The sequence below is a fragment of the Physcomitrium patens genome, chromosome 7, assembly GCF_059467195.1.
Source record: "Physcomitrium patens ecotype Gransden chromosome 7, ASM5946719v1, whole genome shotgun sequence".
Taxonomy (NCBI): Eukaryota; Viridiplantae; Streptophyta; class Bryopsida; order Funariales; family Funariaceae; genus Physcomitrium; species Physcomitrium patens.
The window spans coordinates 4,470,708-4,485,084 of record NC_143416.1 but is presented as its reverse complement, the minus strand read 5'-3'; the positions used below and the strand labels follow the sequence as shown (position 1 = coordinate 4,485,084).

The 14,377-nt window shown below is 29.0% G+C and overlaps 1 protein-coding gene across 4 annotated transcripts; it reads left to right on the top strand.

Annotated features, from left to right (window-relative positions):
* The first annotated feature begins 10,280 nt into the window (after nt 1-10,280).
* Nucleotides 10,281-14,106, top strand: LOC112284503 (uncharacterized). Of its 4 annotated transcripts, none has more exons than XM_090251765.1 (6): nt 10,281-10,644; nt 11,865-11,998; nt 12,242-12,273; nt 12,540-12,613; nt 13,021-13,257; nt 13,569-14,106. In XM_090251765.1, the coding sequence occupies exons 2-6, from the start codon at nt 11,946-11,948 to the stop codon at nt 13,575-13,577; spliced, it is 405 nt and encodes a 134-aa protein (XP_090107891.1). In that variant the 5' UTR covers nt 10,281-10,644; nt 11,865-11,945; the 3' UTR covers nt 13,578-14,106. The 4 variants fall into 4 exon arrangements, with proteins under 4 accessions (XP_090107891.1, XP_073391239.1, XP_024380118.1 ...); XM_073535138.2 differs by having other exon boundaries at nt 10,283-10,393; nt 12,540-12,781; XM_024524350.3 differs by having other exon boundaries at nt 10,286-10,568; nt 12,540-12,781.
* The last annotated feature ends 271 nt before the right edge of the window (nt 14,107-14,377 follow it).

Here is a 14,377-nt window from a genome sequence, read left to right as displayed (position 1 = left end):
TTATTTTAATTCAAAATTTGAATACCTTTTAAAAATTAAGTTGAGAACAAGCATAAATTTTTTGAAGAAGATCAAACTCACTAAAAAGTAGATCAACCCTAATATTTGCTTGGATGTTGGCCGGCCTCCTTTTCCAATCTAAATGTTAAATTTTTAGTGCTAATATCTCCTTATTGAACCATTCAATTGATTTAAATTTTTCACATATGTAGAAAAATGAGTCTACTACCTACACATATAATTTTCATTCCAATCCAACTAATAGATTGTAAGAAAACTTAGAAATCCTCACTCAACCTAAAATTCTACTTTTCAAAACTCCAACCCTCTTTAATTTCAATAATCCTCGATCTAGTCTTTTGATTAAGCTCAAACTCACAACATATATTGAACACATATAAATCCACAAACTTTTAAAATTTCACCTATGGATCTATTGCCAAACTTACAAAATCCTCCAAAAAGCAACTCCTTTTTTATTTCATAAATCCAGAGTAATCCAAAACAAACCCTAACTTTGCAAAGCTCTTACAAAGTCAATACAAATTCAAATCACTCTAAAATAATATTCAAAAAAACTTTATTAAATCAACTCCTAGTTCTTACTCTCCGATCTCCAAAAGAATCCTAGAATTATTGTTGAAGCTTGGTTTTGTGCTTAACAATCTGATTTCGTCCCTGGTTCATAATCGACCTTCTCTGGCTATCAATATCTAATTTTTCTAGATAATATTTGCTAGAATTTACTCTTAACTTCTTCCTAAAGTTATCTATATTATTTATTTTTCCAATCTACTTTTTTTTGTCTTATTTATGGCCTTACAAAGTAAATAGAAGTCACTTTTCTAAAAAGGTAGCATTACTACTAAAAGTTTTACTATCTTCTTATTTTTTATCAATATTTCTTTATTTTATCATTTAACTTGGCTCTTCTATAATAAGATCCATATTATCATCTTTTACCATATAGTTATATTACGATACGACATCTATTTCCTTTGAACTTGTACATCCTTTGGTATGCGCCAAATAATGCAACTTTATTTGATTCATACTATATTTTCAATATCTTCATCGAATTTATCTTCTTTATTTTTGCTATTCAAATCAAAATTAACTTGTTGTCTTGAAAGATTTATATCTTCGGCAAAGTCTTTTATATTTATTTATATTTGCCTTTGTTTGAATATATTTACTTGCTTCCCTACAATTAGTATTTTTAATCTTATTCCATTTAGCTTTTTTAATAAACAAGTCGTATTATCATAAATAGTTGTTACAAGAAATGGTCCAAATCATTGTTTAAAATACCTTTTCAAAGTACTATATTGATTCTTCAAGCCACTATCTAACAAAGCTAAGACTTTATTATTTTTTGCTCCTAAATAAACTTCTATTGTAAAACAAGGTGAGGAATTTCAAAAGAGACAAAGATCTTTATTAGGAATTATACAAATTTCAACTGCATGGTTCCTATTGTAGTTGGAAAAACTTATTTTTTGACACATCATCTTTTTTGGCAACCATGCTTTTCGTTTTGTGGTTGTGTTATTTCTTTAGATAATGTTGAGCAGTATATTTAACTTCTCTACAATATAAGCATAAGTCCTCTTGATGTTTTCGAGTCTTTTCTTACTTTGTGAGGAATTTTAAAAGTATTATATCAATTTGCATTTATTTTGGCTTCAATAAATAAGTTTCTAAAAACTTGGAAGCTATCATTTTTTTTTTATTTATTCCTCTTTAGCCAATTTTTTATTCTTGACATCTTTCAAATAATCAATTATCACATGCAATAGCTTTAATGATAAATTTTTCCAAAGATTTTGCCTTTGATATTGATAATAATAAATCTTTGATATTATTCTTTAATTCATATCAAAATTGGTTGATAAAGGCTTTGTCATTCCAATCCACATCACAAGTGAGGTTTTGGAATTCAACAGTATATATGGTAGTTGATTGTGATCCTTGCCATAAAGATAAGAACTTAGTATCTACTATTCTTTTTCAATCGCTTTCTTTGAATATAGCAGTAAATTTTTTTAGGAAAGAATTCAAATCATAAAGGAGTTGCAAATCATTTTCTATTAAAATTAAAAACTAAGAGAGAATTCTTTTTAATAAAAGTGCACCTATGAATCTGACTTGAGTAAATTCATGAAAATATTAGAAGGAATGTAACTTTAGATAGAGCTTGACTTGTTGTAAAAATCCTCAATTTTTTAATTTTGTTCTATCAAACTTTTAAAGCATATTAATCCTTGTTCCCGACATACTTGCAGAAGCAAAATTCATCAAATTTGGTTGTGAGGTCAATCTACTTACTTCTTTCAACTATACAACTTCTTGTCACAAACTTTGAACTTTTTCTATAGACGTAGGTATAATACCTCTATGATTCATGTTTGAAATACATAAGATTTCTATTCTTATAGTATTGAGAAATTCATGAAAATGTGCAACAATTATAAATTTATTCTCACTTCTGTTAAGAATACCATCTACAATCTTTCCTTCCATAGATAATTCAAACAAATTCAAAAAGTTAAATTAAATAAGAATAATTTATAATCTCTAATATTAAATAAAAAAAAATTTTAAAAAAAGATAATCCACTCTCTTTAAGAAAAACATCAGTATTAGAAAATAAGATTATTTATTTAAAGATAAATAGTCCGTAACCTTCAAAATACAACAATAGAAATAGAATAATTCACTCACTTCTAAAATAAGATAGAAATAGTAAGTTAGCATTCTTATCAAATTGTCAAAGATATAAATCTCAAAGAAAAAAAATCCTCAATATACTCTTGTGTTACTAAAAAGAACTAAAAAGTAATTCAAAGATGATATAATATTGAACTAGAATGACTATTGCCAAAAACAAGAAGACTAGAAAGTCTTGAAACAAGATTAAGAACTAGAAAGATATTGACAAGAATGAATAGGGCTTCATTCTTGCCTCTATATATACTCTTAACTTGGAGCTACGTAGCAATGTCTTATAGAACCTCCAAAATGTGTTGACTTTGTAAGATACATATCTTAACTTACAAGACAAATTTTTTATATTTGTACTATATAGTTAATTTGTTCCGTAAGCTACTAATACATGGTTAACTTATTGACTAATTTTTTAATCTATAAATTAACTATAAATACATATAAAAGCAAAGCATTGTTTTTAAAGCTGTTAGGAAGCTTCTCTAAAAAGTATTATGGAATTAACTTACTTTTATCTACTTTTATCTACTTTTATCTACTTCTATTTAATCATATAAGTATTTACTAGAATACATATATATATCAGTGATACTAGGTAGCAATAGGAGAGATCCTTACTCAATTATTGGTTGCATTTATAACCAAACAACAAAGATAATATTTGTATTTGAATCTAAAATACATATACATAAATATTACACCTTTGGTACAAAAGACAACTTTAAGTACTATAATTGATCAAGAAAAGACATTGTATGTATTTACAACTTATGAGACAAAAAAAATCAAAGATTTTATAGTATGAGAGATATATTCTTGTGAATTGATGTAGCTAAAACAAGGTACGTTTTATGAAAAGATTTAGTACATGAAGTCTTGCTTGAGAATGCACTGAGTATCTGATTGTAGAAGATAAAAAGAAAATTACAACAAAAAGATTTTAACAACTCTAATAGAATCCTAAATAAATTCTACTTAAACCTTAATAATGCTAATGAAGCTTTAATCAAATCCAAAAGAAATATTAAAGAAATTACAAAAGAAACATAAAAAATCTTTAAAAAATATTAAAAGAATCTTAAATAAATCTTAAATAAATCTTAATCAAATCCTATTTTATTCTTAATTAAAATCCTAATCGATCTTAATTAAATCTTAAATCAAATCTTAGACAAATTCTAAATTCTAAATCAAATCTTAGATAAATTATAAATTATAAACCAAATTCTAAATAAATTCTAAATTTTAAATCAAACCTTAACTAAATCCTAAATCAAATCCTAACTAAAATCTAATCAATTCAAACTAATCCTAAAATAGACTAAAATCCTAATATCTATTAATTAAACCATTGATCTTCCTTAAAAATTTATATATCTTTCAACTTCTTACTTAAAAATAAATATAATTTTTTTTTAAATAATCACACTTAACAAATCAAAGAAAAATACTAAAATCCGCTCAAGTATTGGCCAGCCTTCTACTCCAATCTAAATTTTGAACTTCCAGTGCCAATATCTTCCATTTGAACTATTATATTTTTTTCCAAAATTTACTTAAACTATTGGAAATTAAGTCTAATTTCAATACAAAAAAAAATCATTTCAATCCAATTAACAAATTGCTAAAGATCTTAAAAATACTTACTAATCTTTAAAGTCTAATTTTTGAGATCTCAACCCACAAAAACTTTTATACACTTTGATCTAATTGTTCAATTGACCTTAAATTTATAACATATATCAAGCACAATTATATCCACCAATCTATAAAATTATACATGTAGATCTGCTACGCAACATCAAAAATTACCCAAAATATCAACTTTATTTTATTTCACAAAAATCCAAGTCATCTAAAATAATCTTAATTTTGTAAAGCTCTTACAAAGTCATTACAAATCTAAATCATTCAAATCTAATTCTTATAAAAACCTCATCAAGTTTGCTCTCAAATTCTTTTTTTTGATCTATCAAAGAACTCCAAAGTAGTTGTAGGTGTCTAGTTTTGTTCCTTATGATATAATTTTGGCCTAGGTTGACAATTGATCTTCTATGGTTATCAATTCTTGGCTTCTTAAAATAAAATTTTCTCAAATCTACTTTTAATTCCTTCCTACACATGCCTATATCATTTTATTTTCTAATCTACTTATTTTTGTATTATTTATGGCTCTACAAACTAAGTAGAAGCTTATTTTGTAAAAAAAACAGTAATAGTATTTTTTAGTTTTACTATCTTTCGACCATTATCTTTATTTTAAGATAATTTGCTATAATATTTTAAAATAATATTTTCTATAATATAATATTTTCTTCTCTCTTTCATTCATTAGTCATATTACATCATGACAATACCATTCTATAACTATATCACAAAACAAAACTAACTTATTATTTTATAAGAACAAAGATATAATCTTGGCTTCAAGTGCACTATGTAATGAGGCTTTTCTCACAATCAATACAAATATTATTTTGCACAACTATGATATCTATGGATACCATACAAATTCATAACCATAATTTGACTTCTAATAACCAAAGGCCTTTTTATAAAAGCTTGAAGAATGGACATCTACTATCCAAAATATTCTTTACTTTATTTAGAATAAATATTAGAAGTAATTGATCATGAATTTTTTACCTTTTTTATGTAATCACTACATTAGAAAAATATATATTATTTAAATAAAGATAGATTTGAACACTCTTCTTTTAACATAGAAGTTGGTCCTACATAATAATATATGCTAATCAAATCTTCAACAAGACCAACAAACTAACTCCTCCTTATTGAATGCTAGTAGTTCCTATTATGTATTCAAGTATATACTATAAAACATACTCCAATAGGCTATCTTATGATACATCAAGTACCAAAAATATAAACAAAATCTTTGTAATAGTCAATTTTCTATAGAAGCATAATTATATTTGATATGGCAAACTACACTTTAAGTTGAGATAGAAACATGGTTTTAACTAAAAAAGTTGAAATACTATTGTTTTTTTAAAAAATAAGGAGTAATAAAGACCACATTCTTATTAATACAGACTCAAGTGATATTTTGCTCTAGAAATAATCACTCTTATTAGAGATTGCTTTTGCACCTTAGATTCTTACTAAGCATGCTTACCAACTGCCTCTAAAGTACAAGGATTTTTCCAAGGTCATTTAACATAAGTTAGGAGCATCCACTAGCTTCTTTTTAATCTACCTCCAATATTATCATATTGTAATAGGACTAATAGGTGAAAGAATGAAAAAATATTATATTATAAAAGATCTTATTTCAAAATATAATATAAAATTATCATTAAAATATAAATAATAGTTATAAGGTATTAAAATTAAAATTGTAAATACTACCTTTTTGCAAAGTAGACTTTTACTTATTTTGTAAGGCCATAAATAAAGTAAAATAAGATAGATTAAAAAATTAAAGGATAAAAGCATGTAAATAAGAAACTTAGGAATTGATTTTAGCAAAAATTACCTAAAAAAAAAAAAAAAAAAAAAAATGATATCTAAAAAGAATTGATTGCCAACCAGGATTAAAATTAAACCTCAAGACACAAAACCATGCATCAACGGCAACTCCATGATTCTTTTGCAAATTAAAGAGTGGGATTTGAAAAAAGACTTTATAAAAATTCTTTAAAAATAGATAGTAGACTTATTTTCTTATATATAAGTAAATTTTGAAAGGTATTTAATTGTAGAATTAAGAGATTTTAGCTCAAATAGATTGGCATCAAGAATAGAGAAGGAGGCTAGCCAATACCTAGGCAAATTTTAGGATTTATCTATTTAGTAAGTTTGATCTTCTTAAAAATACTTGTATTTATTGCCAATGAAGTTGTTAAGAGGTGTGCAAAATTTAACTTGAAAACAATAGTTAGATTATTAGTTATAGAGGTTCCAATCTACCATAGGATTTAAAGTTTGTTTAAGATTTATAGTGTTGTGTGGTAATATGACTATATTGTGAAAAATAAAAATAAAAATATTATTATTGAAGAGCCTAGCAATAAGTTGTAGTAGAAAAATAAGAATAAATGATAGAAAGGTAATAAAAGATTTAGTCTTAATACTGCTTTTTTATAGAAAAAATATCTATTTACTTTGTAGAGACATAAATAAGCCAAATCAAAGTAAATGAAGTAAGAAATTGATATAGATATATTTAAGAAAAAGTTAACAATAGGATAAAATGAAACTTACTTCAAATTACTAAAAATTGATACTTAGAGAGGACCAATTGTCAACCTAAGTCGAAATCAGATCCTAAGACTTAAAACTGCATCCATATGATGACTTTGGGATTCTTTGGTAGATCAAAGAGTAAGATTTTAGAAAAAACTTAAAGAGAGATTTTTAAGCATTGGTTTCATGTCATTTAAATCAATATTGAGATTTTGAGAGATTTTCAAAGTTAGTGATATTCTTGGTAGGATTAGGATTTGAAAAATAAAAATATGTTTACAAATTTGAAGATTTCTTGAGTTTTGTGGTGTATATATAAGTGAAATTTGAGCAATATGTTGAATACTAGTTGAAAATGTGTATGCAAATTTTGAGATTAATCAAATAATTAGAATGAAGTATATAAGGATTTTTGTAGATTGAAGTCTCAAAAATTGGAATTTGAGGATTAATGAGTGTTTCTAAGCTTTTCAAGAATTTGTCAATTAGATTGAAGTGATTTTTTTTTATAGATATTAGACGTGATTTCCAACATTTAGGTGAAATTTTAGAGGAATTCAATAATTAAAAAATGACATATTGATGCTAGAAGTTCAGTATTTAAGTTGGGATAGGAGGTCACCAATTACCTAATTGGATTAGCTTGCATTTCTCTCAATTGATAAGTGCGATTGATTTCATCTTTCTTGTGTTTGTTTTTAACTAAGATATTAAGAAGTGTACAAATTTTGAATTGATATCAATGGTTTGATTATTAATTATTGAAGTTCTATTTTGCTTTTAGATTTAATTTAGAGTTTATCCATAGTTTGGTTAAGGCTTAGGATTTGATCTAGGATTTGATTAGGATTAGGATTTTTTTGGGATTTGATTTAGAACTTGACTAGAAATTGATTGGAATTTATCTATGAGTTTTTTAGGATTTAGGGTTTTATTAGGATTTCATTAAGATTTGATCTAGGCTTTGGTTAAGGTTCAAATAATGTTTCAATTAGGATTTGATCTAAGGATTGATTAATATTTAATTAGTATTTCTATTTTTAGTATTTATTTAGAAAATTTTAATATTTCTTTAAGATTATTATTATTTCTTTAAAGGTTTGTTTTTATATTGCTTTAAGATTTCTTGTTATTTTTCTTTGAGATTAGTTTAGGACTTCTTTATGTTTATTTTATAACTTCTTTTAAATTTATTTTGAATTAGTCAAATTTTGATTAGGATTATTAAGATTTATTTAAAGTTTATTTAAAACTATATTAAACTTAGTAGGATTTTTGTTGCATTTCTACTTACCTTCTACAACTAAGTGCTCAGTGCATTCTCAAGTAAGAACACACGTAATATGACAATAATTGGTTTAGGATTTAAGATTTTGTTAGGATTTGTCTAGGATTTGATTAAGATTTGTTTAGGATTTATCTAAGATTTGTCTAGGATTTGATTAGAATTCAACTAAAATTTATTTAGGATTTTTTTATATTTATTTTTTGATTTATTTAAAAATTAAATTAGATTTGATCAAAATTTGATTATTTATAGCTAATTCAATAGCCAATAGCCAATGCATTTTTTTCTTTATTTTATATATATATATTAAGAATAAAATTACTATAGTTTATTTAAATAAATATCTTATCATTATTTCTAACATAGCAACATTTATTAAGCTTCAAATGCAATTAATATATGATTTTATTTGAGTTTTTAGGAATTATTATTGCAATTTTCTTTTATCTTCTACAACTAAGTGTCCAATGCATTCTCAAGCAAGACTTCATATAATATGATAACATTACATAATTTCCACTTACTACCTCAACCTTGCTCCTTCTACCACCAATACATCTATATTCTCTACACATATTACAAAGAATCAAACAAGAGATAAACAAACAAGTTGTCTATATACTTGCAAAAAAGATCATTGTGTAAACAATGTAAGACTTACAAAACAAGGTGTTCACTATCACTGTATTAAATCAAGACAATACTAAATATGCCACAACAACTCTCATAAACAACATCCATAATAAAACAACTTCTTCACCTTCATACAACTTGCATTGAGAAACCTACCATAGTCTCCAACTTATTAACTTTTCAATCTTACCTAAGCCTATAACTTATCCAAATTTTCAATCCACTTGAATCTAAAATCAACTTAGTCTGCAACTTGTTCCTTAAAAGTAGTTGGCAAACTCATTTCACACGTCAATAACCAAGAAGTAGTTTCTTGTAAGTTTGATTTAGATTGATACTAAGAGGCGAAAACCTTGGCAATGGAATTTTTGATATTAATCCACCTTTCCTAACTAGGTATTTTCTAGGGCTAATATCCTAGAAGTTACTAGGATTGATATCTCAATAACTTTGTCTTTTTTATTCTATGTAACTTTACACTTCCTTATGCCAAAGCAAAAATCAAAAATAAATAATTTAAAACATTTAAACTCCTATATTACTTTAAAAATAAATAATTTAATAATAAGATAAAAAAAATGAAGAAAAACTTGAATATATGTTAAGAAATACCAATCTTAATAATAAGAGCTAATTTTTTTACTAAAATTTTAAAGACATTCAAAGATATAAAGATAATTAGGTTAAAGTAAAAAACTTTTCTTAGTTTTCCAATTAATTTTTTTGCTTTTATATAATAAGTTTGAGGTTAATTCTAAATTTTTTTAAAAATTTAACAGAAAGTATCAAAGGTCAATTCTATTATTATTTTTTTATTAATTTCGAATTTCTAAAGCTCTATGATTTAATATAAATGTATATATATATATATATATATATATATATATATATATTGCAACCATGTAATGTCTTCTTTTTAATCTTTGATTTTAAAAATCATGACATCATTATCTACTTTCTTTGTTATTCCATTATATGAGTGTATTATTCTACAATGGCATGTTAAAGAGTTAAGAGGCTGTGGATAACGTCACATATGTTATTGTAGAATAATACACTCAGAACATGTTAAACATGTTATTGTAGAATAGTACACCCATAGGTTTAATCTTAAGTGTTAACATATTATTGTAGAATAATATTGCCCCTGGTTCTCAAGAACGTTCTCCACAGCCTCTTAAATCTCCACATGTGCCCAGTGTTCAGCCAGGGTTTCACTTACGCAAAACGATGACGTCAGACTGGGAGGCTCGAAATCAACGCTGACGTTCCCGCTGGTTTGTGGGCACAATAGAGATTACCTGAATACGAACGGTCAGGATCAGCGGATGGCAAAGTGAAGCACGATCGGTCGACCGGGGAACGGCGACCGTAGCGACTGTTGGTTATTGTCGCAGGAGTGAAGGTTACACCTCATGAGATCTCGCATCGTTGCTGCTGATGCTGCTGTGAGAAGAGACGATCGGGTCATGTTCTCAGAGTCATGGAGAAGCTGGTGGCGGGGGTGATGAAGGTGGTGAATGTGACGATTTAATGGTGAGGATACCGTGAGGCTGAGAGAGAAGAAGAGAACAGCAACAACACAATTGATAGGTATTAGAGTGTAGGAAGCAAGGTTGCGGAAGAGGAAGGAGTCGAGGTTCGTAATGCGCAGGCAGCAGCGAGTGACGCAGCCATCGCTGCTGACGAGGGTAGTTGATAGTGTGTTTAGGTTCGTGCATTTGGGGGAATCAGAGATCCTGTTTGTGCTCTTCTTTGTCATTTCATTCTTGCTTTTGAAGGACCTGGTATGTGTTCGCCTCTTCTTTTAACACTCCATCTTCGCTCTCAAGCCCGTGTCGATTTCTTTTCTTTTCTGGTGGAATGGTTGCTCCTTGGCTCGACCAGGTCGCAAATTTGACTATGGAAGTGGTTAAGTAGGCTCGTGTGCGATTAGCACCTTGTAGTTTCCATTGAACAATACTTTAAGGCTTAAGCAGGACTCTTTCACGTTTAGTGACATTGACATGGATTGTGAAGATGTGGCAAGTCCTGGCTCTGGTGTTAGGTAATGTGATTGATGAGTATAGGTTTTGTGGCATTCATCTATTTGTAGAGTTTTTTCTGCATGCTGTGAAATGGTAGTTTGTGTAGCATAGGTATCCTAATTTGAAGCGTTAAGGCTAGAATTGCTCAATCTACAGAGCTGCCTTGGTGCTTCTTTCCATCATAATTTGTGTTGAAGTTTTGTGCTAACTAAGTGCAATTACAAGTATGTCTATGAGTCAAGCAATATGCCGGTCCATATTGAACGAGTCATTTTATAGTTTAGGAATTTCAGAATCAATGTAATTAATAAAAAGAGTGCTTTCCGAATCTTCTGCCTTCGTGATAATTATGTTTAGAGGATTGGATGTTGTAAAATCCTTTTACTGGAAGTGTCTAACGTACTTCAACCAGTCGGCAGGAGTCTTATCATATTCTGTCTTGTCTTCAAAACCTTTGGTATCTGAAATAGCTGAAGTTGTTTTGAAAAGGTTACATGCTTCAGTTTATGCCTTGCCTCGGCTCCTCTCTTTCATGTGAGTCCTAAGGCTGCTGTAGCCCTTTCAGGGCACTCCTGCACTAGGTTACTAGCTAGATGTTCAAGAAATTTGTGATCGTTTTCAGTTGTAGTCAAGAGCAAGTTATTGATTTCGGAGAATTGAATTATGTTGAGGAAGGGATTCTATTTCTATTCTCCGAAATCGCATCCCTTCATAAATGTAAAAAAACATTGCGGTGAACTTGTTTTGCAATCTTGTTGCAGAACTATTTGTGAAACTTTTCACATATCTTTTTCTATTTTATTTTCAGTAGGTCTCAATTGAGAGGATAAATTCACTTGCTCCGTGGTTCCTCCTCTTGACTGAAGATTATTTGCTTCTGTTGAAACCAGTGAAATAAAATAGCATGGAAAGTGAAATTTTTCTCTGATATCTATCATCTTGTAGTTCTGATTAGCAGTGGTTATGTGTTGTTGGTATAGACATCTCGACCAGATTTCAATCGGATTCTATCCAAGAAAAGGCTAGAAGAGGTCTCTGGTGGTGTATATTAAATCTTCAGCATGTTTCGGAACTCGTTTCAGGCCGGCTTTCTCTCAATCTTATACAGCATCGGGTGAATGCTGATCTCCTCATTATAATGTAGTGTTATTGTTATGTTTCGGTTGTAGATCATTTCTTGTTAGTCAGGTTGTGTTGAGTGGTGGAAGATTTATTATTAACTTGGCAATTGTAGGTTGTTACACTGTTGTGAAATTGGCTTGATTTTTTTATTTTTTATTTTTCAATAATTATTATTCATATTATTTTAAAAAGTTGACATTTCTTACGAATGCGTGTATGTTGTGGCTTGTGATAGGGCTAAGCCTCTGCACATATGGGACAAGGAAGGTATGCTGGTCCTCACGCAGTGTTCACACTGCTCATTTGCACTACATTGTAATATAAAGGAGTGATTTTCACCACTTCTATGCTTCCAAATCTGCCTTTTAAACTATCATGCATGGCATGTTAGTTCTTAACTTGGGTAAGTGAAATTGTGATGTTACTTTTCATGTGCAAGTAGGTTGGTTAGTCTTACTAATCCTTCTGCTTTAGTGAGAGTTTAAGGTAGAATAGTTTGGAATACAAATTCTTATTGTTGTCGTGTCTTTCAGTGCAAAATGGTCACATCAAGAGATGTACCGATGAGGACATACAGTCTAGTGTGCTGGAGATAATGGGCACCAATGTGAGCACCAACTTCATAACAGCACCTGTTGACCGTAAAGACATATTGGCCATAAGGCTACCATTCCTGGTTATGATCATTAAAAATATGAAAAAATATTTCTCATTCGAAGTCCAAGTACTGGATGATAAGAACATTAAACGCAGGTTTCGAGCCTCTAACTATCAGGTTCATTTTCGTGTTCCTTTGTTTCTTATTTAACCCCTAAGTTCATATAATTTCATTTGCAGGTTACAGGATGTGTCACCTGGTAACGCAAGCAGCCTAGGTAGACAAGTTTGAGTAATTGTGGGCAAAGTGTTGATTGTTTCGGGCCAATGGATAGATGATATTGTATGTAGTCATTATGCAGTATTAGGCAGCATATTGCTTACTCAATCAAACGTTTCCGCTTCGTTCAACTGCAGTCGGCAACACGTGTTAAACCTTTTATTTGCACAATGCCAATGCGGTTAGACGAGGGTTGGAATCAAATTCAGTTTAACCTCTCCGACTTTACGCGGAGAGCATATGGAACAAATTACGTTGAGACGTTGCGAGTGCAAGTGCACGCCAACTGCCGCATCCGGCGTATTTACTTCTCAGATCGACTCTACTCCGAGGAAGAGTTGCCTCCCGAGTACAAGCTTTTCTTGCCAATTCAAGTGAGAACATATTCAAAACCTTTGATTGAATTGAAAAGTCATTCGTATTAAACCGTTCTCAGAATATATTGTCTTCCAATTGATCTTCGAGGGGAGAAGACTAACGCGGCTACTTCATGTAATGTTGGGCTCAAGTATCAATCTTCTGAACAAGCATTAATATCTCTCTTTACAAGTCCATATCGACTGATCGAAAGGATTAAATACTTAATCCAGTATGGACTGATCAACTTTCGCTCATTGGAAAAGAATCAAGGAACTGCTTATTCGGATGTCCATTACAGTACATTGCTGTATTCTGATCTGTGCAGAAGAGTTGAGGGTGGAATTGCATCAAGATGGTGATTCAATGCTTTTTGTTGGCTACCATAAGCTTTTAGTTATGTTAATGAAGATAGATGGAGAAGTGCAGGGAGTGCTATGTTACTATCGCAAGGCAGGTGAGAACCTAAGGATGTGACACTGTTCTCCGTGCAATTCTTTAGGTAATTAGTTCTCCTGGTTTGGTCAACAGAAGTATCGTCTTACTGTAGTGCATGTGGGTTCGTTCAAGACCATTTTACTGTTGGCTGAGGTTTGAATCTTGTGCATTGAATCCATTAAATTTGCTGAATAGGGGGGTGCTTGACCTTATCCTTTATCACACTTGGTCCATCGAGGATATTGGGAATTGATTCCATGTCGTTTCACCTTCTTGGAAAATTTAATATGTGATCATTAGGTCAATTTTGTCAATTTTTTTTTAATGATTGTGAGTTACATTATGAACATATGTTTTTGTATTCCAATTTGGCTAATCAAATTGTAATTTTGAAAAAAATATTGAAAAAAATATTGGAACTTCTGACATAGTTATATACTCAACAATCTCAAAAATAAAATAAAAAATAAAATAAAATAAAATAAAAAATGTCAGGATTTATTTACCAATCAATAGAACTATTACATTTAAAATTTTCAAATTGCATTATAATAAATTTTTATGAAATCTACAGTATTTGGTTTTTTCATAATTGATAACTGTATATTGGTATGCAATTAAAAATTAAAAAATTGTCAATATAATGTGATATTTTTTTAAGAGATAATATAATAGTGTAAAATATATGTAATTTTAATT